Source organism: Rattus norvegicus, chromosome 2, assembly GCF_036323735.1.
Source record: "Rattus norvegicus strain BN/NHsdMcwi chromosome 2, GRCr8, whole genome shotgun sequence".
Lineage (NCBI taxonomy): Eukaryota > Metazoa > Chordata > Mammalia > Rodentia > Muridae > Rattus > Rattus norvegicus.
The window spans coordinates 48,329,061-48,356,509 of record NC_086020.1 but is presented as its reverse complement, the minus strand read 5'-3'; the positions used below and the strand labels follow the sequence as shown (position 1 = coordinate 48,356,509).

At 41.8% G+C, this 27,449-nt stretch overlaps 1 protein-coding gene and 1 pseudogene across 1 annotated transcript in view; both read left to right on the top strand.

Moving 5' to 3' along the window:
* The first annotated feature begins 2,000 nt into the window (after positions 1–2,000).
* Itga2 (integrin subunit alpha 2) overlaps positions 2,001–27,449 on the top strand; it is a 101,098-nt gene continuing 75,649 nt past the window's right edge. Inside the window, exon 1 of the mRNA NM_001427291.1 lies at positions 2,001–2,178. Coding sequence (NP_001414220.1) covers positions 2,121–2,178 — 58 coding nt within the window. The 5' untranslated portion in view covers positions 2,001–2,120. The remainder of the gene's footprint in view (positions 2,179–27,449) is intronic.
* On the top strand, positions 6,496–6,600 carry LOC120101248 (small nucleolar RNA SNORA44; annotated as a pseudogene).

The window sequence follows — 27,449 nt, the reverse complement described above, 5'->3', positions numbered from 1 at the left end:
ACATTGAACTGCCTGAGGATCCAGCTATACCTCTCTTGGGCATATACCCAAAAGATGCCTCAACATATAAAAGAGACACGTGCTCCACTATGTTCATCGCAGCCTTATTTATAATAGCCAGAAAATGGAAAGAACCCAGATGCCCTTCAACAGAGGAATGGATACAGAAAATGTGGTACATCTACACAATGGAATACTACTCAGCTATCAAAAACAACGAGTTTATGAAATTCGTAGGCAAATGGTTGGAACTGGAAAATATCATCCTGAGTGAACTAACCCAATCACAGAAAGACATACATGGTATGCACTCATTGATAAGTGGCTATTAGCCCAAATGCTTGAATTACCCTAGATCCCTAGAACAAACGAAACTCAAGACGGATGATCAAAATGTGAATGCTTCACTCCTTCTTTAAATGAGGAAAAAGAATACCCTTGGCAGGGAAGGGAGAGGCAAAGATTAAAACAGAGACTGAAGGAACACCCATTCAGAGCCTGTCCCACATTTGGCCCATACATATACAGCCACCCAATTGGACTAGATGGATGAAGCAAAGAAGTGCAGACGGACAGGAGCCGGATGTAGATCGCTCCTGAGAGACACAGCCAGAATACAGCAAATACAGAGGCGAATGCCAGCAGCAAACCACTGAACTGAGAATAGGTCCCCTATTGAAGGAATCAGAGAAAGAACTGGAAGAGCTTGAAGGGGCTCGAGACCCCATATGTACAACAATGCCAAGCAACCAGAGCTTCCAGGGACTAAGCCACTACCTAAAGACTATACATGGACTGACCCTGGACTCTGACCCCATAGGTAGCAATGAATATCCTAGTAAGAGCACCAGTGGAAGGGGAAGCCCTGGGTCCTGCTAAGACTGAACCCCCAGTGAACTAGTCTATGGGGGGAGGGCGGCAATGGTGGGAGGGTTGGGAGGGGAACACCCATAAGGAAGGGGAGGGGGGAGGGGGATGTTTGCCCGGAAACCGGGAAAGGGAATAACACTCGAAATGTATATAAGAAATACTCAAGTTAATAAAAAAAAAAAATAAAATAAAAATCCTTTACCAAAAAAAAAAAAAAAAAAAAAAAAAAAAGCGGATGTTATACTTCTTGGATTCGAAAACGAAAGACTCAGATGAAAGCTGTCTTTCCAGAATCGGAAAGATTGGGAAATGGTGAGGTGCAAGCTCTGGGGGAGATGTTCTCGACCTGTGGGTCGCGACCCCCATAGGTGTAGCTTAAGACCATTGATTGGAGGGGTCACCACAACATGAAAACCATATTAAAGGGTCCCAACACTAGAAAAGTTGAGAACCACTAATCTTCAGTCCTCGTAGACTGTTGACTCTTCTCACCTGTCCTGAAATAAATCAAGTAAACTCGGTGATCCAACTCCTCATCACCTCAGAAATGAACGATCCCCTCCCCTCTCTCTCACACCCCTCTGTGGTGCAAAAATAGTACCTCAGGGATAATCATAGCTTGAGAGCAGCTCTTTCTGATGACTTAGTGTCGAACCTGGTCATTCTGAGCTTATTTCTGTCCCTTTCTCCACCCACTCAGGAAAAGCAGAGCAGGGCCCGCACTTAGCAGCCTAGGAGCTGCAGGTTAAGTCTCATGGCTCTCCTGCTGAGCTTTGGGGGGTTGGCGGGGGCTTTGACTTGATACAACTGCTCTGGGGACTGCCTAGGAGTCAGTTTCCTGTGGACAGAGAATGAAGTGATGTTGGTTGTGGGTGGATCCTGCGCTTTTGGGTCTGGGGTGCCAGAACAATTTGGTACAGGGTTCGAAAAGCCACCAGGTTGTCGTTGCATCCGCACTGTCTGTAAGATGAGGGCGGCTGTGTGGGCGTCCAGGGATCTTGGCTCAGTGCACTGAGCCCTGGAGGGGTTGGGCTCAGCGGGGCGTGGCAGGACAGAGTTTGCCTAAGCTGGAGGGGCGGGCAGGGGCGGTTCCTAGCTCAGGAGCTGCAAGCAACTTTTCCTTGCTCTCTTTCAGGCTGGAGAGAAGTCCTCCCGTACAGCTTCTGGAAAGTCTAGCTTCTGGGAGCCCTGGGCCAAGGGTACTGTGCGCACCCCCAAAAGCACTTTAGATTCCCCAGCGCAGACCCGAGATGGGACCGGGACAGGCAGGGGGCGCGCTTCTGCTGCAGCTGCTACTGCTCACTCAAGGTAAGTAAACTCCACTGCGCGTCCTCGGACGGACCCTCAGTGGTCCTAGGACGGACCCTCAGTGGTCCTAGGAGAGCAGGGAGGGATCGAGCGCTGCTCTGGAGCTGGCGAAATCTGCTCTGCATTCATGTGGACTCGGGATCCAGGCTTCCTGGAGCCGCTTGAACAGATACGAGACACACACACACACACACACACACACACACACACACACACACACGCACACACACACACGTCCGCATTAAGACGTGTTTCACCCGATCGATCAAAGCATCTTTCAAAGTCATCTTTCGAAGAACAATGGGTTTAGATGTTCTCACACCCTCGGGTTTAGAGCGTTTGTGGGTGGCCCGCAGACCGCGCGTCCAGCCTCCCAACTTCCCACAGATCCCTGGCAGGTGCTGAGCTAGCTCTGAACCAGGAACCCGGGATCTAGCTCCGGGCTGCAGCTTGCAGCCCCCAAAGGGTAGCTTTGCAGGAAACTGTGATGTATATTTTTCGCCCCACGTGCACAATGCCCCCCTATTCTTATTTCAGGAAGGAGCACTGGTGTTTCTTTCCATAGGAGGAAGAAAAGCTAATCACCTCTTAAATACTAGGCAGAAGGGGACTCTTCCTTCCCTCCTACCTTCCTCTTATTGTTGTAATGTCGCCTGTCCTTCAAAGAAAGTAAACTTAGGCCAGTTCTCTCCACTCTCTTGATCTTAGACATGACAAGGGGATTAACTGAGACTGGAGCCAAGCTGCCTGACCTGACTTCCTTTGCCCTCAGTGAGGAAGGAGGGTGGGAAAGGTGGGCCCAGGAGAACTTTCTCTCCACCTTTTATCCACAGTCTGGTTATGCCTAAAGTGAGGATTTTAAGGTAGTTAAGGAGAGACCGAGAGGGGGAGGGATCGTATCTGGACTCTAAACAGCTAAAAAACAGCAAAATGGTCCTTGGTTGTCAATTATTTTACAAAAAGGGAAAGCGTTCTCTAAACCGTGCTTCTCATTCAGGGTCATCTTTCTTTAAGGTTGAGGAAAACTAGTCCAGGTTGGCCTCGTGGAACTTTCTGTCTGTCAGAGAGGAGAGGAAATGCCCCCTTCCCGATTCTCCAGCCGATACAGGGCACTGTTAGTTGTTGGGATGCTAACCTGTGCCCCATGCTTTGCACACGTTCTGTCCTAGAAAAATACAATTGACCTGAGGGGCCATCGGGTCTACCGTATGGGGTTTAAGACAGTTGGATTGGATTCTGAAGTTCAGACTGGAAAGTCTCCTAAGAGGTACTAGAAACCCAAACCTGGGCTTTTCATCTCTCAGATTGACGGTATTATTAAAAGGAGCCACTGAAGCACAACACCAGCTTCTGATCTCTGAAATGTTGAGGCTTGTTCTGGGAGGAGTCGCTGACAAGGACCCGGGTGGAATGTGTTGCCGAAAGGCACGGAGTCGGGTACCGGTTTTCCTCTGCAGTTAGTTAATTGGTATGATTCAATGTCAGCAAGCAGACAGGATTTACGTGACATCTATAAAAACGATCCCAGGTATTTATTTCTCTCTCTCTCTCTAGTTCAGTTATTTGTATATCCAAGGGACCCATTTTCTCTTGATTCGTAATCATCTGACTAAATAAAATCAGATAAATCAAATTTTGCCATTTGAGGGAGCAATGGGGATTGGTAGGTGGGCAGCATAATTTCAGATGCCTTGGGTATGTAAGGATGGCATTCAGCTGAAAGTTCCCAGGTTACTGGTACTTTAAACTTTTATTTTTATCTTACCTGTATAAGCATCCTGAACTTGACACTAAACGGACACACTGATTGTTCTTTATAGACCACGCGCATGCGCAATTGTGATGCAAGTAGATACAGAAGTTAAAAATGTGAAGACATACACAAATGTGTGTTTCTATACCTCCCATTCTCTGCAGCACACGGACAGACAACGTTAGGTGCAAACTCGTCTCGGATCTCATTGTAACACTTAGATTCAAATTTGTTTCTCATGATCCTTCTCACAAGTGGATAAGAGGAACAAGAACTCCGTTTTATTCCGTACTTATGCCTTTTCCTTGTCCATGAGGAGGCTGACAGGGAAGAACAAGAGATCACATGACACCTAGGGAATCTGTCAGTTAAGTGCACATCCAGAGAAGAAACCAACTGTCACCTTAGCATCAGTGAAATCACACACTCTCCAGTGGTCTCACGGGCCAAGGAATTGTCTCTGTGGATTTTTCAGTGCACTCTGAGAGGTCAGCCCTCCCTCTCGAACTAGTCTCCTTTGTCTGTAAACTATTCAGTAGGTTCCTCTCAGGGTAAGAAGTTTTCCTTTTGATTTTTGCTTTCCTCTAGAAACTCCCTCTCCCCTGGCCTGTGTTCTCTCTCTCTCCTCTCCTCTCCTCAGCGTCACCTCTCCCCCTTAGAGGCTCATCTTCCACCCTGTCATAAAGAGTGTTTGCAGAGCTCTGTCCAGGATCTCCCTCTTCATTCTAAGCTTTAGAATCTAAAGGTTCTTCTGGGTCCGGATCCTTCCTCAAAGCAGTATCTCTCACCACTCACCTCTTGATTTCAAAGCTCCAGATTTCCACACCCATGTGCTCTATTAATATGCCAGAGCCGATGTTTCCTAAGGTGAATTCACCACCTATCTTCCAGGTTTTCTCCTTTAAGCCAGCGCACCGTGCTAGTAGTGAGGCTGGCAGTGTGTTTCCCAAGTTTTCAATTTTTCCTTCCCATATATACAGTTTCTGCCACTACCCAGGTCAATCCCCCCTCCTCTTATATCAGAGCACTTGTGACTTTGAACCTGGCTTTCCCATTTCGTTCCTTGTCCCTCCAGTTTATTGTTCTTACTGCCACCTTTCTAAAACACTTACCTGCTTTATCAACCTACACCCTTACTTCAAAGACTTGCTGTTTCCCACCACAACTAATATAGGGTAAAGTCCAAATGTCTTGACAGTCATAAAAGTCCTCTAGCGTCTGGCTGTGCTTTCCCTACCAACCCTCCCTCCCCCCACACACTATTCAAGCCTACATATAAGTACACACAGGCACTCCATACATGCAGGCAATCTATACATTTCAAACATTATAAGCACCTACATACACCATCCTATGTCTAAGCTCAATGGACAAAGTTTATATTAAACTTTTCCCAGACTATATTCCCATGAACTTCACTAGAATGTTGCCTTTCTTCTTTTCCCTCTCATTTCTTTGCAGCCAACCAGTTCTCCAATCCTAGAAGACATGACCCCAAACATAATTATAAAGTAGAACGGTTTAGATTCTGTAGCACAAAAAGAAAAGATAGGCTTATCTCTAAATTCTATGAACCAGTCCAGACTCCTCTTAACTTCAGCCTCTCAATAGCTTCTGGTCACTCTTTGATGAAGTAGCTTTCTTCCTCCATAAAGGATCAGTACTACGTAACCCTTCTCAGTAGGCTCTGTGCTGACTCTCGAGACTATTTGAAATGTATGGATTTGGTCTCTGGACTCCATCCTTAAAAACAAATCTTCATGCATTCCTGATGTTCATTCATGTTTATAAGTGAGTGCATAAACACTATCATTGTCTCTTCCCATTCTCTAAATTAAAATTTCAGTGTTGCCTGTCTTATGAAATGACTGTCAAGATAGGCAGTCAATGACCACATCAGTTTCAATAAATTTGTTTTAAGCTGATAAGTGCTCTCTTTCTTCATGTGCTAACATCCTGGGCAGATTAAGAGGGAGAAACCTGGTTATCTCTAGATGAACGTCTAACAGTGGGATTCTAGACACTCAGCAAAATACATGCCAAGATACAAAACCTGAAAACTTTCAGGGATGATGGGAAAATATCTGAGGCCGAAAATATATTAGCATCATATAAATATAACCACCAATATTATAAGCTCTAGTCTTTACCACGAAGCCTGCTTAGCTTAGTACTGACAGACTCAGGACAACAGAAAGGAGGAAGAACCATGGGATGTTTCCCTGTTAATTGCAAATCGAAGGTGAAGAGTTGCTGTCTGTTTCTTCAAGTTGTCATTGTGACCATAGCTTGTCTTCCTATGCAAACAGAGAAAAAATGGCTCTGAATAGCAGATGCCATTAAGTCCAGAGATAATAGATTTTGTGGATAGATGACAATGATCCCAGCCCCTCTTCGATGAACCTCAGAAACTCTGCCAATCTGGCAGCATATAGTAAATGTCATAAGCCAACATGTGACCGTACATTCCTCTGCTAAAGGCATATTACAGACACAATGCCAAGTCAGAGAAAGCATGATACATGGTACAGAGAGGTCTATTTCTATGAGTCTAAACATGGAGAAAGAAAGTTTCTTTGGATCTCCAACTGCATGCCAGAGTAATGGAGAGACTTTGACAGCCCAGGTCATCACAGTGCCTGCAGTTGCCACTCAGTTCTCCTATATGTTAAAAGAAATAAAAAAGGAAGTTTCTTTGTCCCTAAAGGATACTTAACTGGCTTCAACCCATCATCCTCCATATATATGTGTGTGTGTGTGAGTGTGTGTGTGAGTGTAGGAAAAGAATCTTCATTTTTCAAACAATATGATTTTTGTCACATTCAGACGCCAGGTTCAGAGAAGCTGCAGCCATCTTGCAAGCATGATGCCAAACAGCTACTGAAGGATAAAAGCAGCTATACCATAGATGGCACCGGAGAAAGATGGAGAGGATATTAGTGCCTGGAATTGTCTTTGAGTTTCTAAATTATCAAAAGGAAATACTAACCTTCCACTCGATTAGGTTAAAAATGTTTATATAATTTTAAACATAGTAATGTTTTATATAAATGAGAATTATAAAGTCTTCCCATGGCATAATAAATATCATGTTTGCATACAGTTCATGAATGATACCAAACAAAATGTTGAGTTTGGTGAAGGAACTATCATATGGACAGTAAAAAATCAAGCCTCCAGAGAAGACAGGAGTCATTAGAGCTTAGATCTTCCACAGAGGACTGTCCAGGTCAGAGGGTCCAGTCTAACACTTTACCTGGATGGAAGCATTATCATTGCAACATAAGACATGCAGCATGTTCCCTCGATGCACTGTTCCCAGGGGGTACAGCACAGCCTCCACCTAAGGAGGACCCACGTTTCATTCCTGTATCACAGAGGACCACTGACCAAAAATTCAAGCTCACGGTGTTGATGGAGAACGAAAGGTGAGAGATAAGCGATCTTCTGGCCTTAAGCTTTTTCACTTATGGAAGACCCAGAGTCTTACCTTAAGGGTAGGGAAGGCCCTGAAGGTAGCCTAGCAAGGAAGTGATACGCTCAGAACTGCTCACTGCCATATCACCATAGTGGCAAGGGATAGGCCTGGAAGGCAATACCATGCACACCTAGGAGAGAATCAGGGTTAGTGTTAGTTTACCACTCCAAGAGAGACATGCAATTTAAACTTAAGTGCTATGAAGGAAGAAGAGACAGGATTTGGGATAGACTTCATTTTGTCACTGAGGGAAAAGATCAAGCCGATGTTTAGATTTCTGGTATATAAAGTACAACGCGCAGCCATTTACTGAGACAAAGAGTGCTAGAAGAGACAAGTTGTAGGAAAGAGGTGATCAGTCTGAGGCGGTTGAGCTGGCAACATCCAGGGGGACCCTCTAGTTGGTCCACAGTGTTGTGCAGTGGCCTTATGATCAGTCCAGTGAGTGAGATGTGCAGAGACGTGGGAGGCATCACATCTGGAGACAACTGAGCGAGCACGTGGTGTTGCTGAGTTAAGTAAGGAGCAAAGACTAGATCTCCAGTGAGCCACAACTAGGGAACTACCTTGGAGGGTTAGGTGAGAGACAAGCGGTATGGAGGGAGAAGGCGGGGAGTGATGCCAACGGGAAACAGCAAGAAGTCTGTAGAAAGTGAAGCAGCACAGAAGTGCTTAGAGAAAGAGAACGAGATAACTGTGTAGAAGTCACATGAGCGTGGCTGCTTGGGTGATGGCAGCCCTCAGCCTCTGCAGTGACTAGGTAGACGTGAGGACTAAATGTAGTGAGTGCCTGCAGTCATGGAGGAACACTCGGCAGAAACGGGAGGAAGAACAGAGAGAGGGTAAGACAGGAGACATTCCTTTCCGCATCTAAACCAGTGGTTTTCAATCTCTCTAGTCCTGCGACCCTTTAGTACAGTCCCTCTTGTTGTGGTGACCCCCCCCAACCATAAGATTATTTCCATTGCACTTCTTAACTGTAATTTTGCTACTGTTGTGAATGTAATGTAAATATGTTTAGACATAGAAGTTTGCCAAAGGGGTCATGACCCACAGGGTGAGAACTACTGATCTAAGCAAAGAAGGAAACACTCAAATATAACTTACGCTAGTTAGAGCTCAAATTTTCTATTCCTAATTCTGCATGGTGCATGTATGATTTTTCCAAAATCATGTTGTGGCATCTGCATGTTTCAGATACCCAGAATCCAAGAGTGAATGGGAACAACTTTAGGGTCTATGGAAAGGATCTTAGAGGGGAGGGAGAAAAGAAAAAGATAGGGGAAAGTGGTCTCTCTCTCTCTCTTTTTCTGTGTGTGTGTGTGTGTGTGTGTGTGTGTATGTGTTTTGTATATGTGTATACATGACAAGTATGTGTGCTCTTACCCACAGGTGTATGTATGGAGGACAGATGTAAGTGTTGTGTGTCTTTTGCTACTGTTTTCCACCTTAAATTTTTTGAACAACGTCTCCCCTGGATCTGGAACTTACTGTTTCAACTAGGCTCGCTAGCCAGCAACCTCCCATGGTCCACCTGTCTCTGTTTCCCATTTGCACCTAAGGGATGGATTTATAGATGTTCACTGCCGTGCCCAGCTCTCTTTACATGGCTGCTGAGAACCCAGAGTAAGATCCTCATCTTATGGAGTGGGTACTTTATCTAGAGAGCCGTCCCCCCTGCCCTGTTGTTAATATTGTTAGAGTTGTGATTACTGCGGATGGCGTATATTCAGTCTATGCCGGCTAGTTCCTGTACAGAAGAGTTAAGTTCACCATGCTGTACAACCTTAAACTGCAGACTGTTCCAGACTTTTCAGTGCCCAGAATGCTATGGTGGCTGATCATTATAAATATATTGTAGCTTCCCCTGGAGATTGGTCAGTTTTCATGGCCCAAATATTTAGCAGAAACTGTAGAACTGTAGGCAGACTCCTGGCCTTATCACTCCCTGCTCTAGACCCACAGCTGCAATATTTGCTTCTATTAGAGAAAATGAATTGGGGGGGGGACAGTTTTTACTACAGAAGCTTTCTGTGTAAAAATGAGGTTAATGCTTAAACAGAGTGAGGCAAACAAAAGCACATTAGAGGCCGTATTGTCAGCGTCTGAGATTATTCCGATGTTTGTTAAATAGCATGAGGAAAGCCACTGCCCCAGTAGCCACCTCGGACACTGGCAGCTGTCATTCATTGAAACGTGGCCTTTGTTTGTCTTTGTGCAGGCCTGAGCTCATTTCCATGGATACCATGTAGCCTTGCAGACTGATCTCAAGCTGGAGTCTAGCCAGAGCAGCCAGACAGCTCTATTCTGATTCTTTCCCAATTGCATTCAGGTCCTTTAACCCACAGTTCTTGGATGCTTGATGGAGCGAAGACTGTTTTGGATTTTGTAACCCTTTCTAAAGCCCACTGTGGGGGCTCAGTGCATGACACAGACATTTCACACTAATCAATTTGGCTTTCTAGGTATTTATTAGTGTAGCTCCCTGGCAGGGAAGAAGGCAAAAGAAAAGCTTAGCCTGGAAATTGCAAGACTTATGCGATCATTTTCTTTTAGAATAGAAATAGAATATATAGTCCTAATGAAAATACAATATGGGATTGAAAAGGATCTATGGAAATATCATAGTAATTAAAGTAATTAAATTCCTTTGTTAGTACAATACTTAATGTGTGCCCCCCAAATGGTCACACTGTAATAGAATCATTGTGATGTTATTTATTGTTATTGTTTGGGAAAGGGTTGAGGACTTACATCACTATTAGTTTTGTAAGGTGTCATATAACCTTATGATTCCTTCCTCCCTCCCTCCCTCCCTTCCTTCCTTCCTTCCTTCCTTCCTGCCTGCCTGCCTGCCTGCCTGTATATCTGTCTGTCTGTCTCTTTCAGTCTCGCATGGCCTGCTGTCCAGATATTCTCAAGCTCTCAACTCCTGTTTTGAAAATCATTTAATTCATCTTCACCGGAGTACTTGTGTCTCAGGAGGCATACCCACCTATCTTGTAATTTAGTGCCACTTCTCACATGCACCCTTGAAGCAGCTGTCATGTGATGTGTCCAATCCCTGTTCGCTCTGATAGATTGTGAGCTTTAAGATAACAAGCCTCCGCCTTCCTTGTGTGTATCAAAGTTTTATTGTTAATATTTTAAAAATTACTTTTACATTTGTTCATTAGTGGAGGTAGAGGAGGATGCCAGGGCACACATGTGGGAATCAGAGGAGGACTTTTGCGTGTCTGTTCCCTCCTTCCACCATGTGCGTTCTGAGTGTGGATCTCAGGTTAGCAGACTTGGCACCAAGAGTCTTAACCTGCTGATACTGCCGCTGGCCTTGTTGACATTCTGTTTGTGAAACACAAATGAATATAAGAATCACTGTAGAGTTGCCCGTCTTGGTCTGATGTATAAGATGTTGTCAGCCAGTTACATGTGGTCTAAAGACAGTCTTCTGCTTGGTTGATTTTATTCTCAGTGATATGTACTGGTGTCATTCTTGGTATGAGTGTAGTGGTGCATTGTGTACTGGTGACATTCATGGTGTGGATGTCATGGAACTCAAATTTTGTGCTCGTTTGCTTTCATTTTGTTTTAAATATAACTTCAAGGAAGGTTCCCTAATACAAACTCAGAAAGGTATTGTCCTGCATTCCATTAAACAATATTTTTTTTGTATCCTCATGTAGGCCTACATTTTCCTGTAGTGGATTTTTGTGAATGATATGAAATAGAAGTTTAAAAACAAGCAGTCAAGCAACAGTCTTATCAACATTTGTTCATTCTGCATGCACACACACACATGCTCACACATTCTCACACAGACAGATACACATACACAAACACACAGACACACAGACACATACACACATACACTAAAATCATTCCTTACTTATTCCTTTATTCTAACACCCTTTAATCCTTTTTAGTTTTAGTTGTTTGTTATCATACCAGATACGCATTATTTCTTTAACAAATGTTTTTATTTGTTTGTTTGTTCGATTAGTTTGGATATTTGCCCGATTGGATTTTTGTTTTGTTTTTGTTTTTGTTTTGTTTTATTTTTTACCTTTTATAATCTTTTTCTTGCCATACTGAGCTAAACATGGTCTCTAAGTCAGAAACCAATACTAAGTAACAAATATTGTGTTGAATACTGAAAAGAAAAGGCAAGAGGAGACTCCTTCTCATGAGCGGATTTCAGCCTCTCACCCATTCTTTCATCAACAAAGTGACTTTCCCTGTTGCTAAGATATTTATTTAAGTTGACAAATGATTTGATTTTTATAAATCTGTTTCTGCATCTCGGTGATAACAAAAATGTTCTTCCATAATCCATTTACATGTCAATGTAGATGAGTTGCCTTTTAGATATGATGAAAGTTTGTAATCGCAAACTGGTCAACATTTGTGATGGACTGTCGGATTACAGTTTTGTTCATGATTAGGATCAGGTTTATATTAGATTTTTCATGCACTCTTCTTTTGGATTTTAATGTCAAGATTGAGCTATCACCATAAACTAGAATTCATTTCCTCTGTTTTGAATATCTCAAAAAAAAAATTCTGTGAGCTTACAAAATGGCTCACATGCTACACAAGGATTTTGAGCTCCATCCCCAGCACCCACAGGAAATAAGATGAGGTGGCTTACAGCTGTAACTTTAAACACTCCTATTGGGAAACTGTAGGTGGGAAAGAGAACATCATAGAAGCACTCAGGCTAGCTAGCTTGGAGTAGAGAGATTAACAGAAATAACAAGGTAGATCCTACCTCTGTGAGGGTGGGGGATGGGGGGACCAACTCCTGAACTTTGTCTTCCAACTCCCATATTCTTACTGTTACGTGTGCATGAAGACACACATGGACAAGAACATATATGCCACCACTTTATAAAAGGTTTGTGTAATTTTAGCTTATTTTTCTCATATTCTTTTTAAAATGTGTGTGTATGTGTGTGTGTGTGTGTGTCTGTGTGTGTGTGTGTGTGTGTGTGTGTATGTGTGAACACTCTGAAGGTCAGAATAGAGTATTGGAACTAGGGTTATACTCCATTCTATATACTGGGAACTGAATTGAAGTTTCAGGAAGAGCAGAAAGTGTTCTTAACTGTGGAGCTGTGCCACAAGCCTCCTTTTAATATTCACGATAAGAAGCTCTGGGGAAATTGTTTCTATTTACATGTTAGTGTGCAAATTTAAATAACAGCTTAGATATTAGAACTAGTTTCAGAATGTCTAATATTTACCTACCTTTTTGCCCTATTATCTTTGCCTTTCTATTATGTCAGACTTTAAGAAACAATAAATTCTCGCAGTACGTTGGTTTTGTTGGCTGTCGTTTGACAAGCAGTCCGGATAGTTGGCTATTAGCAAACAGAGGGTTGTCTTCGTTTTTATTGTTCCGATCTTAATTGTTGACTTCAACTCTCATATGTCTTAGTTACTTTTCTTTTGCTGTGACCAAACTCCATGACCAAGGCAACTTATAGAGGAAAGAATTTGTTGAGAGATGACGGTTTCAGATGGTGAGTCTATGACCACCGTGAGAGGGAGCATGGCAACATGTAGGCAGGCACAGCACTAGAACAATAGCTAAGAGCATCATCCACAAGCACGAAGTAGAGAGAGCGAGAGAGATCACAGGGAAAACATGTGCTTTTGGAACCTCAAAGCCCGCCACCAGTGACACACCTCCTGCAACAAGGCCACACCTCCAAATCCTTCCCAAATGGTTCCACCAACTAAGGATGAAAGCATTCGGATATATGAGCCTATAGGGGCCAGTCTCATTTCAACCACCCATCTCATACTGCACAGGAAATTATATGTGTATAAATGTAAGTTACAGAGTATGGCTAAAGATGCTTCATCAGAATTCAAGATGCCTTACAGAAGTCGGAGACGAAACGCTGGCAGACATGCACGTAGGGATCTTTGTGGGAGGTTAGGTAGTGAACCCTTTTGGAGAAGTGCTGGAGAGGTTGCTGGATGAACCAAGTTTCCAGGTCACAGGGTTGAACAAACACCTGTGAGCTGCAGAGCTAAATTCAACCAGATGAACATTTATTTCCCCAATATTTACAAGTCACTCCTATTTATAAACTTGTTCACATAAAATTTTAAGTGGGCAGGAAATGATTTTCATCACCTCAGCTTTTAATTGATGTGCGACCTGTTGTACCTACTCATTACCGCTGTTGTTCTTGATCTGTGCCACCAGGAGGTTATAACATTTTTAATTATGCCAAATCATGTCAAAGAAAAAACGTTCCATTTCACTTGCTATTTCCATGTCGTATTTATGTGCATTTCAGTAATGAGGTCTTATTTTCATAATTTTTCTTATTTTCCTCATAAAATTAAACTATTTCTTCATCCCCATTTTCTTTCATTTCTCATTTTTTTTACTTCATTCACACATATAATTGATGTTCCATTTCTCACAATTTTTTTTACTTGTAAATTTGCCTGATGTTTGTTTAAAGTGTCCTCTGTCATCCACGGGGATTACACTTCAATACCTCTAAGGACTGTCTGAAACTACAGATATAACAACACCTTTGTATATCGTTTTCTCTTATATATACATGTGTATGGTGGTTTTATCTATAAATTAAGCACCATTATGGTGATATGCACCTGAAATCCCCAACACTCAGGAAGAGAGTTCTGCTTTACCCTCTACATGACATATTGAGACAATAGTAACTTCTTGCGAACGAAGAAGAAAATAGGCACAGAAAATAGTAATAGTTTAAGAACAGTGCCTAATAATAAAAAGGAACTGTTGTAAAAGTTCTAAAATAAAGTTGCATGAATGTGGTCTCCCACAAAAACGTGTAGCGCCTCTAACCTTTCCCTTCGTGCTGATTCAATGCCTGTCTGATAGGCAGTGTGATAGGACTGTGATAGGACTAACAAACCGTGATGTGGCATCTGGTGACAGGATGACCTGAGCACAGTGTCTGCAAGGCCACGGAAGATACTGAGTGGCTCACAGGCAAGCAGCTTTGATATGCTTGAGAGAGGGATAACTTATATTCCTGGGAGCATGGAGGAGAAGATCTCATCGGGCTCCTTAGACTAGTATGCACGTCAAGAATTACAAGTTGTTTCTAAAAATTCCCACTTACTATTTAGATCATGGCTCATTGTGGGAATGTGAAACTGTGAAAGAGAAACTACGGAAGAGGGTGAACTGCTATTTTTAGAACCCCAAAATCAATAGTAGAGGAGGTTCTGTGGTAGGACAGGAACACGGTAGCAAAACATTGGGTTTCCCCATGCAATTTTCCCAACTGAGGTCAGCAGGGAAACATGCTGCCTTTCTGCCTCAGCTTTCCTGGCATAGACAAGTACAATTATTCTAGTCACTATTTCTTTCATATGTAACATATATATATATATATATGTGTGTGTGTGTGTATATACATACATATATATATGTATGTATGTATGTATATGTATATATATATGTATATATATGTATACACACACACACACACACACACATATATATATATATATATATATGGCTTTTAGCTGACTTTGCTGTTTTAGAACTGCTTCCAGATGCAATGTTGGAGTTTTATTGAATGCTGCTAAGTCTGATAGTCAATGCTATGACTTATGGAAAAAAAATCTTTATGTTACGCACTCTTCCTTCAGGCATGAATCAATGTATCCTGCCTTCTCCTGGTTAACAATTGTCCCATTGTTGGATATTTAGGTTGCTTCCTGTGGGATTTCCTTCACCTTTGCTGTGTAAAATGTAACTATAACATCATTATACACAACTTTTTCTTCTATTTCCTTTTGGATGATTTCCCAAAGCAGTATTACATTGTCAAAGACGGTGTGACTGTGTGTGTGTGTGTGTGTGTGTGTGTGTGTGTGTGTGTGCATGTGTGTGCATGTGTGTATGTGTTTATAGTGTGTACTTGTGCATGTTTGAGTGTGTATTTGTATGTTTGTGTGTGTGTGGTGTATGTGTATGTATGTGTGTCTATATGTGTTTCTGTATGAGTGTTTGTGTGTATATATAGTATGTCTATGTGTTTGTGTGTATTTGGTGTTGTATGTGGGTATATGGTGTGTATGTGTGTGTGTGTGTGATATGTGTGTGTGGTATGTGTGTGTATGAGATGTGTGTGGGGTGTCTCTGTGTCTCTGTGTATGTCTGTTAGCTCTTGTCACATTTTCAACAGCATAGCCATCTGCTATGTAGAAATTTATCAACTTCCCCAACATTATCTTTTTCATCTTCTTTTGTAATTTGTTAGAGATGAAGTGGCCCATTCATCTGCTCACAAGGAATCACTGCCAAGTTACAGTTTTAGAAGTGTATTTTGTGAAAAATATCTATAGATTCAGGTCAAAGAACTTAGAGCTAGGGCCCTCTGATGTGGGCCTAAAAGAAATCTCAAAAGTTTATCTAGTTCTCTCTGTCTCTGTCTCTGTCTCTGTCTTTCTCTCTCTCTCTCTCTCTCTCTCTCTCTCTCTCTCTCTCTCTCTCTTTCTCTCTCACACATACACACACACACACACACACACACACACATTTTTACACCTGGATTTTGAAAAGACTAAAGCCCGCGTCCAATCTGCAGTGTTCTGCATGTGTTTTCAAGATGCCTTTTGACTGCCCTCTGAAAGTTTCCTTGAAATAAACTTCTATTTTGGCACATACAGTCCCAACAGCTGTCACTCAAAGAGGATTTTTGGCACTTTCACTGATTAAAAACCTTGGGCAGGGAGGAAAGACATTCCATTCGCCACAGCGATTCCTATGATCAACAGTCTGTAGGCTGCACTGGTTTGCGATTACTGTGCAGAGTCACCCAAAGCCAGGGTCTGAGCAGCTTAGCCATCTTTTATTATGATGGTTTCTTGACCTGGGATTTTAAGGGGTGTCTTGCCTGAAGACTCTGCCCAATTGCTGCTCTCAGAGGGTAAGCGCTTTCTCTCCCTGTGAGGCATCCATTAGTCTCAACAGTCAGGCACCTACTGTGTAACCTGACTTCATGTGTGGTGATTTGTCTAAAAACCATACTGGGAAGGAAGTTGGGAGACATGGGTTGGTGGTGTAGAGTACCTTCTGCTCATAGAGACGCCCTGAGTTCAGCTCCCAGCCACCACGTAAGGTGGCTCACAGGCTCACAACCACATGTAACTCCAGATCCAAGGAGACCCGATGCCTCTGACCTCCAAGGACACACACACTGGTGGGTATATACTTACCCAGAGACACACAAATACCCACAATTAAAAGTAATAGAGACTTTAAAGAGATGCTGTGAGCAACTCATGGCCTTCTCTGACTTTAACTTGGAAACCACATCATAGCCTCTATTCATCTGAGCCATGAGCAAGTGTCATTTCACGTCAGGGGAAGGAGGACGAGACTCTGCCTCCTAGGGGATGAGTATCAGAATATCTCACCACAGAAACCTAAACAACTTAACATTGCTTGTGAGACCTCACTCACTGTTTAGACTACAGTTCAGACGCCAGCATTGCTGACATCTGGGGCTTGATAATTCTTCTAGACTGGGGGTGGGGCTGGGGGTAGACTGAGTAATACAGGATACTGTGCAGTGTGCCTGGCCTCCACCCACTAGATAGAGCAGCCCCAGTATGACAGTCAAAAATATATCAGACATTACCAAATGTCCCCTGAGGGGAAACAACTGAAGAGAAGAAGCCTGTGATGAAGGCATTTCCTGCTTATGGTCACTCAGAACCGAGCTGTGAAAAGTTACATGCCATCACTGTAGGTAGCTTTAAATAAGTCACAAGCAGATCGGTTTCTACTTTGTTGGTTCACAAGGAGGATCAAGTGTTATTATTATAAAGGGGAGAACATTTTGTATATTGTAAATCCATAGCCGGGCATCTGTTATCATTACTGTTGTTATTATTAATTGATTGATTGACTTACTTATTCATTCATTTTATTATCATTCATTTACTTAGGGGAACATTAAAATAGTGCCAGGCTACCCTATTTCAAAGGAGTGTCAGACACTGGGGAACTGGAAGAGCTGAGGCAGCCTCTCCCTCTCAAATGCTAAGATCACTGGATGTAACATTCTCCCATTGAATTTTTCTTCCTTCATTAAAACCAAGAGCAGGTTATACTATTAGATTCATAAGAAGTTGAAGGAATCATTTTGGGTCTCTAACATATACTTTTTTGTGTGCATTGTACCATAATTACACAGCATACTCGTACATGTCATGTGCTCGCTTACAACGGACTGCAACTTAACTTGGTTGCTTTTGTGAGAAGGAGGTGTCATCTACCTGCTTTGTGATCCTTCTCATCCTCAAGACAATACAACTGAAAACCAGATTTCCTGCGGTTGTGTGTGGCCATTTCCCATAGCCATGTGTATTCTGGGTAATGATTAGCTGCCCTTGGAAGTGAAGTCTGTTGGCTTAATTCCATTGCAGAATTTGCATCACCCACTTCCTGTCATTGTGGCTTCCTGAGAATGACACTATTTTCTTAGGTTTTAAGGTATGCTTTTCCCATGTGTCAGCAAAATGCAGCCACATATCATCCGGCTACTCATGATGCAGCAGTTTTTAGGAATTTGTTCGGGATATGCTCTTCTGTCTGTGGTGAAAGTGGGTGTGTCCAACTAAGTAGTATGGTTTGTGAAACTTCCCAAGAAGTGTGTGCTAGCCTCAGTTGTGTGCAGTGATGCCAAGAGTGAAGACAGAAAGAGACTGGCTTTCTTTCCTCTGTGTGTATCACATGTTAAGCACTTAGTGGAAGAGTTTCTCATGCATTATCTGATGTACAGGAGGCTTGTGTACTGACCTATTTTACAGTGAGACAGCAGCAGTTGCCATAGACTGAGAAGCTTGATCACAAGGCTCAAATACCACACGCACAGCTCTTAGATCCCATGGTGCACTATTTGCTCTGTTAGTGGCTTTTTTCACATTAAAAATATAACTAACTTCTATCTTTGGCATAATTCTACCATGCTACCACCATCAAATGTGAACAGTCTTCTTTTTAATGTCCTTCTGAAACTACCTAAGAAGAAAAATTAGATATTCTATAGCAGTGGTTCTCAATCTGTGGGTCACTATCCCTTTGGGGGGGTTGCATATCAGATATTTATGTTACAATTCAAAACAGTAACACAATTATAGTTATGAAGTAGCAACAAAATAATTTTATGACTGAGAGCAACTGTATTAAAGGGTCACAACCTTAGGAAGGTTGAGAATCACTGTTCTACAAAATTCTAAATAGAAAACATGCTATATATACCTGCCTGGACACATGAATATGCAGTTCATACTTCTAATGCATGCATTTATAAATTTTATTTGTACAAAGCAGTATGTAACACATAGTCATCAATGTGTCTACTAATCTGTCTCTAAGTCAGTTGAGTGCCCTGCATTCCCAGCCCTTGCTTTGAACCATCCAGAACTCTGAGTCATTTTTTTTTAAATTAAACAGGTCTTTCTTGTCCATCCATTATTATGTAATCAATTTAGTGTTTAGAGGAAAGAAAAAATAATTGGGTTTTGTTCATTCAGAAATTGCTACAGATAGAGTACTACTCTAAGTACGGGGCCATATGGTAGTTAATAAATTAAGCATGGTCCCTACTTTTATAAACAAAGAAGGCTAAGTATAAAGCACACAGGGCTTCAGTTTTAGAGATGCCCGTGCAAACCCTGTCCCATGCATTCACATGCCTGATATTTCTTATTAAATATAAAAAAGTTAAACTACTGTCTCTTCCAACATATTTCAATAACAAAAACATCAACCACAAGGTGATGAATAAGTTCTATAATCCATAATTATGGATTAATTCCTATAAAAGAAAAGTTAAAATGCCTTGGAATGTCCTAACTCTTATGCCATTGAGAAATAATTCCAGACCTTTACATGACATTTTTAAAGAAATGTACAGAGGGAAGGGACATACTTAAATGGTATAATTTCACTAGGCTAAAAAATGACATGTATCGTGCTGTTGCCTTTAAAGAATTATTATATAAAACTGTCATTTGAAGAAATGATAAAAAATGTGCAGTCACAAACTGTAGAAAAAAGATCACTGTACCTGGTTAAGGAATCTTGATTTTGTCATCAGTGTTTGAAAACATCCTTAGTGTTGCCTTTCTCATTCCAAATAAGTATTTTAGCTATAAGATTTTTTCTAGCAAAATTATTTTGTTTCCTTGAAGAACTTCCCTTCCTCAAAATTTAGAAGCTTCTATCCCTGCAAAACAGTATGCCTTCCATTATACATTTCAGTGGGTTAGGCATACAACACAGAAATTTTATTGATCACAGATAAGTAAATAAATCGTAATGAAGAAGACAGAATTCTTCCTGGAAATGGTACAATATGTTGTGAATAGATTCTGTATTATTTTATGGTATGATAATCGCTACAATATTATGCACTTTTCTGAGATTCTGAGGGACCAAAATCTGGACATGGCTTCGCTGGGGCCTTTTCAGATTTTTGTAGATGGCTGTAATCATGGTGTTGGGTAGAGATAGGTCTCGTTTAATTGCCTGCCTGAAGTAGAATGGCCTTTCTGCTCCTCACATTGATGGCAGGTATTAGCCGTGACATCTGCTTCTATTTTGCTATTAATCTGCATATGGATAAGGCTGATGGTCTTACCTTGACCTAAAGGCATGTATGTCAGGAGGTGGGGATCACCAGAGAGAACGCTACAGCCTGACTACCACAGTGGTGGAGGAAGGTTAATTTATGAGAAGAATGGAGGGGCCGTGAGAGCAAATACAAGACCCTATGGAGCAAAACTCACAGAAAGCAAGGGAACAGATCGAGATCAGATGTGTGAGGGAGCCAGAATCTCAGCTGTGTGAGCTTTAGATGGGTGGGAGCAGACGTCCTAGAGCAACAGTTCTCAACCTGTGTGTTGTGACCCCTTTGAGGTCAAATGATCTTTTCACAGTGGTCACTCAAGGCTGCCAGGAAACACAGATACTTACTATTCTGTTCTTGGCAGTAGCAAAATTACGGTTATGAAGTGTCAATAAAAACAATCTTAAGGTCTGAGGTCACCACAACATGAGCGTCTGTTTAAAGAGTCGTGGCACCACAAAGGTTGAGAACCCCTGTCTTAGAGGTAGAGTATGGCTGTGTATGCAGCTGTGAAGTAAACTGCTTTGTGAGATGCTATTGGAGAAGACTGAGGACTACTAAAAAGGTGTGCGAAGGAAGGCTCAGATCATCAAGAAAGACCACATGCAAAATGTGATCTTGATGAGGATGATGCCAATAGACAGGCAAAGGTGGATGGAGAAAAGTCCACCAGGCCTCAACACGACACAGAGAACTATGGGTAACTGAAGAAAGCTGGGAGAGCAAAGCTAGTTTCCCAGAGAAGAGCACACCAATTGATTGTCCAGGGCCAAAGAGTCAGCCCTGAAAACACAAACACACACACACACACACACACACACACACACACACACCACACACATAACACACCACATACATGCGCACACCCTATACACACAGAATACATATACATACCACACACACACTCACACTCACACACACACTGACACACACACGCAGTATGTGTAACATTATACAGACTGAAGATAATTTTAGGAATATGGATGTGTATATATTATACATATATTATGTATAACATATTTATACTTTTATTCTTATATACTTATATACACATATATATGTCCATATACACATATATACATGTGCACATGCAATAACAGTTAGTGAAATATAGAGCCCATGAACTTGAAAGAGAACAGGAGGGTATATAGGAGGGTTTGCAGGAGAGGGAAGGAAGGGATGTAATTGAAGCATAACCTTAACAATATAACATAAAAACGACCATACAGAAAGATAGGGTGTGGAGTTAGGTAGAAGGAGGATCTGGAAGTGAGGAGGTGTGGAAGAGGAAAGTATGATCAGAGCATGTTGTATGAAAACTTATTTTTAAAAAGACTTTAGAGCAGTTCCCCATGGACAGCAACTTAACAAGTAGGGCTCGTTTTAATTCTGATCTGCTCGCCATGTGCTACCTGCAGATGTGTGAAACACACTTTGCAAGGAACAAGTTTGGTAACAGGCCCTGGCCAGCCAATGGCATGAGGTGGAGAGAGGTAGGAGAGAGACCAGACAGGAAAGGGATTTCTCTTCCACGTAGAAGGCATTTAGGGAGAAGTCGAAAACACTCTTTGATGAAGGACTTTCAAGGATTTCTCCCAGCAACTTTTGGACCAGTAAGACTGTTTCACCGTCTCCAACTCAACTGTCAGGAGACAGTAAGTCTGCCAAATGTAACTCTCCCTCATGCATCCCTTTTGAAAATGGAGAAAATCTATCAAGTTGCTAGACGGCACCAAGTCACAGTAAATGGATGCACAAAACAATTACAGAGAGACTTTTGAGATGGTTCTTGCCTTCAAAATCGAATTGTTGAAATGTGAAGATGCTTCGAAATGCCTTTAGTGATGTAGCCACTCGTCAAGACTCCATGCAGTTTCTCTTCTCTGTTTCTCCACCCTCACTACTCCCCTAACCCCTAAACACACACACATACACACACACACACATTCACACACCACTCATACCACCCACACACACACACACACTCACTTACACAACACTCACACCACACTCACACACCACTCACACTACCCCCCCCACACACTCACTTACACAACACTCACACCACACACACACACATTCACACACTACTCACTCCACATACACATTCACATACACAACACTCACATATCACTCATGCCACACACACACACTCACTCACACAACACTCCCACCACATTCACACAACACTCACACTACCCCCCCCACACATACACACACACTTACTTGCAGAGCACTCACACCGTACACACACACACACACACACATACATACTACTCATATCACATACACATTCACACACACACGACACACATACACACACATACTCACACACTCACATACCAACCACACCACACACACTCACACACACACCATTCACACCACATACACCTTCACACACATATAACACAAATACACACACACACTCACACCATACATATACACTCACACACCACTCATACCATACACACACACTCATAAACACATATTTACACACCATTCACACCACAAACACACCACTCACACTATATATACATTCACATACAACACATATACACATACACATTCACATGCCACTCACACCACACACTCATACACCACTCACTCCACATACACATACACATTCACAACACACACATACACACACTCACATATCACTCATACCACACACACACACACAACACACACACAACACTTTGAATTTTTTTTACAAAAAAATTAGCATCATGTAAAGCATATCTTTCTTCGTATTTATATGTGTGCCTATATGGACGGAACCTTTGAAACCTAGAGCAATTAACTGAAATTCTCTGGTAGAATTAGACTTCCCTCTCACTAATCTACAAGCACTGCATAGCAAACACTGAAGACAAAGTGGTTTAAATAACAGAAATACATTTTTTGATAGTTTCAGGGGCCAGCAATCTAAATGCTTTGGGAACAAGAACTGTAGTGAATGGGCTTCTTGCAGTTGGCCATCCTCTTGTCTTGTCATGGCCCTTCCCTTGTGTGTGCTGTGGTGTGATATACATATGTATATGTGTGCATGTGTACGTGTGGTGTGTATATGGTGTGTGTATATGTGTGCATGTGTATGTGTGTGTTTGTGATGTGTGTGTGTGTGTGTGTTTTGTGTATGGTATGTGGTGAGTGTGTGCTGTGTTTGCATGTGGTATGTATCTGTTATGTATCTGATTATGTGTATAGTGTGTGTGTTGTGTGTATATGTATAGTGTGTATGTGGTGTGTGTGTATTATATGTATGTGTATGGTGTGTGTGTGGTGTATGAGTATGCATGTGTGTATGTGTATGTGTATGTGTGCATGTGTGATATTTGAGTATATGTGTATTTGTGTGTGGTGTGTATATGGTGTGGTGTGTGTATGTGTTGTGCATGGTATGTGGTATGTGTGTGGTGTGCGTTTGCATGTGGTATGTGTCTGCTATGTATCTGAGTATGTGTATAGTGTGTGTGTGTGTATTGTGTATGTGTGTGGTGTGTGTGTGTGTATGTGTGTGTGGTGTGTGTGTGTGTGTGCATGTGCCCACATGAGTACTGAGAGAGATAGCTCTGGTATGAGGAGTCATCTTGGGAGGACGCTGGTCATGTTGGATTAGAATTCCACTGTGCTTGCCTCTTTCAATTTGAGTCACTTCCGGACAGCCCTTCAGTCTCTTATTGTACTTGCATCGGGAGCTAATGCTTCCCTGCAGCACTTTTAAGCATAGCCCACAGCATTTCCTGAGCTTGGATAATATATTTAGATGTTTATTTTTGATCGTGCAATTGATGCTATTTCCCTTATTTGAACATAGAGTGATTGCCCAATACATGATGCATTCTCTGCAAACAAATATTTTTGAGCCAGAGAAAAAAGATGTTACCACTCAGAGCTTAGCAAGTGGCATGGCTGTTCTGACCTCAGCTTCCCTTGACCCATCACCACTAGTCTCATAGTGGAAAAGACTAGGTGAACATCTGCGTGTACAGGAAAGAGGTAATGAACTTGTGAAGCCTATTCTTTGTCCTGAGGAGATATATTTATCTACCAATGAGTTCACTATAAGCCCAACGCTGTGAATAAAAAGGACCAAAGGTGTTATATTCTCACTAGATTGGTTTTATTAAGTTGAATAGTAACTCCTCAAAAATAAGTCCCCATTTACCTTCTCCTTCCAGTTTCCTGTCCTGACTACCTTTACATGTGAACTATGACATGGAAATATAAGCAAAATGAACCCTTTCCTCCCTAAGTTGCTTATGGTTATCCCAGCAATAGAAACCCTAAGACAATTGTTTTGTCACAAAAGAAAACCTGAGACAGTTGTCTTAGTTGACAAGAGGCTCTTTATATTGTACCTTGAGGAAAATGTTGAATGTCCTGTTCTTGCTAACCATAGTGACTGTAAAAAGAAGAGGCAAGTTGAAAAAGAACCAAGAATCATCATCCTTGATGATCCAGAGACTCCTGTGCCTAAGCAAATCGCAAAACAAAACATTCAGAGTGGTTGTGTCCCTCTGCATTTTGTGTATTGAAATTGTGTGTGTGTGTGTGTGTGTGTGTGTGTGTGTGTGTGTGTGTGTGTGGTGTGCAGTGTGTGTATGGTGTAAGATGAGCCAGTGGTCAGTGGGTGGTATTTAGGTTATAACACTGGAGGCCTCATGCAAGGAACTGGTGTCCTTACACAAAGACTAGACATCAAGCTCATTCTCTTTCTGCAGGGAAGCAGAAAGAACAAGAACTCAGCCATCTGCAAGCTAGAAGAGGGCTCTTGCTATAACATAGCCATGCTAGCACCCCGATGTCAGACTTTCAGCCTTCGGAACCATGAGAAATGAGATTCCAGACTTGGACAAAGCAGTCCAAGCAAAGCAGTATTATTAATTTCACCATTACAAAAGCATATGTAGCAAGAAGGCCAGTGTTTGGCTGGACATAGTTTTGTTAAAACAGACTAGGATATAATTCATGAGCCCTCAACCGTCTCTCCCATCAGGCTTATCCGGCAGAAAGGATGTTACCCAGGAAAGACCTCGTAATGATTATTTATCGATTGGCACAGATCCCTGGGATGAGTATTACAGGCTTACAAGGTTTTTAAGGGCATCATGCCAGTAGAAATGCTACCATTTTAAATAGGATGAGCAGGACCCAAGAACTTTGCTGTGGGTATCAAGGCCTGTAATATCAATAGTTCATGTGACAGAACCAGCAATAACAGAATTACTCTCAAACTTGACATCTAATGAAAACTTCCCTTCTAAAGTCAAACCTGTTTGAGACCAGTGAATCCTTTATTCTGATTTCTGCCTTTTGGAAACTGAATTTCCTGTGTCTGCCCTGCTATTCTATCTTGGAAGTAGATAACTTGTTTGATAAAGTTGGAAGCCCAGGGATGAAAAGGAATCTTGTTCTGGGATACAATACGGAAACATTACTCATATCTGATTGGGATGATAAATCTGGGACTGTGGTTTGATAAGAGTTGATGTTTGGGGGCCTATCGTTAGCATAGAATGGGTTAGAGCTTTTTTGAGAAATATGAGGTTTTTACAAGAAGCACGGGTGTGACTTGACTGGGAGGCAGGCAAGAAAGCATAATTGACTTAAAGGTCATTTCTGAAAAAAGCAAATGTGTCAATGTCCTAACCACTAGAACTATTGAGTGCTACTTTATTTGGCGAAAGGTTCTGCATATGCAATTAATTGATAGCTCTTAAAACAAAGCATCCTTTTTACACTTGGAAGGGCCCAAGCCCAGGCATAAGTGTGCATGTTAGAGAGATGCAAATGGCGCCAGATACAATAGAAATAAGGCATTTAAGCAACACCATGAGAGATTAGAGCAGTAAGGCAACAGTTGAAGTATGCTGCTAGTCCCCCAAAGCTAAAAGAGGCAGGAAATAGTAGAGTCTTCTTCAGAGCCCCAAGAAGGCTCACAGGCTTCTCACACCCTGGCTTGTCAATTTTTTACGGAACACACTTCTGTTGTCTCAAGCCACTGGCTTTGTATAAATCTTCTGCTGTGGCCACAGGAAACGAATATATCCATAAGCTACACATTTAAGAGCAAGAGACGCAGAGAGACTGTGTCCTCCAACACTAATCCTCTACTAATTCCTTTATGGTGACTAAAATCTCGAGTCATTTGACCTCTCAGGCATTCTCTTACACAGGTCTTTGCATGTAGATGGGTAAGGTAAAAGGCAGGACAATGGCAACAGCATAGACTGAGCTCCAGTGTGTGACATAGCTCTTCCTATACAACTTCCCCCATCAGTTTTGTGTTGTGGACAGCTGCTGTGACTAGAGTAAGTCATAGGACAACTGGCTATGACAAGGTTTTCACAGAGCAATAGATCACATAGATTTCCAAAGAATTGAAGAGTTGTCGCATATGCTTTTAAGATATGAAAAGCATTTATACTATTGTCTTTTAAATACAAGACAGTTATTTGAAGAAATATGATTCTTAGATCATATGCAGGCTGGAGAATTAATGTCATCCAGTGGAGTAGACTTGTCCTTTACATTTTATCCGAGATATATACAAGGGTGTGATGATTGAATGAGACACTGAAGGTTAATGAAAACTATTCCTGTGTGTCATTTTGCTAGTATAGAGTAGGAAGAAAAATAACTGTCTTGCTTTAACCTTTTATTCACTTATTTCAAAAACATTAGAATGTACTGCGGGAGACTTAGAAGACAGGCAACTTAGTTCACAGTTCTATTATCTGCTATATCAGTAATGTGTAGACTTTTAAAACATTTTTCATTCAACATTTTAAAGTATATTTTTCACTGAACATTTCCATTCTCTTGTATAGTCTTTGGGATTACTGTTTTAAATAGCAGGGTCAAAATCCATTTCTTAACATGCTAAAGTTTACATTCTCGAACCCTTTATTTTGGACATTTTGGACACTTTAGTTTTGATGATGATTTTAGAAAATCATTAATAGTGTGTGTGCCCAAGCATGTATGTGGGTGGGGGTTGGGGTGGGTGGCTCTGTCCCTGCAGAAGACAGAAAAAGATGTCAGATCCTCTGGAACTGGAGTTACAAGTGGTTGTGAGCCACACTATGTGAGTGTTGGAAACAATCCAGGTCCTCTGCAAGAATAGCATCTGTTTATAATGTCTAAGCCATTGCTCTAGCCCTTTTAACTACATTGATTAAAAATAAACCTTTAGATGGCTAAAAATCATTAGAGTGCTTAAGATTCACAAAGTATGTTTGACCGCATCACCTAAGAAATAATACAAAATACAAAACCATGATCACTATCACAGAATTTCTGTGGTTCAGTCATATAACACAAGGGAGTGTGGGTCCCTAGGCATTGAGTTTGCCGTCTGTGGGAACAGAATATCCCT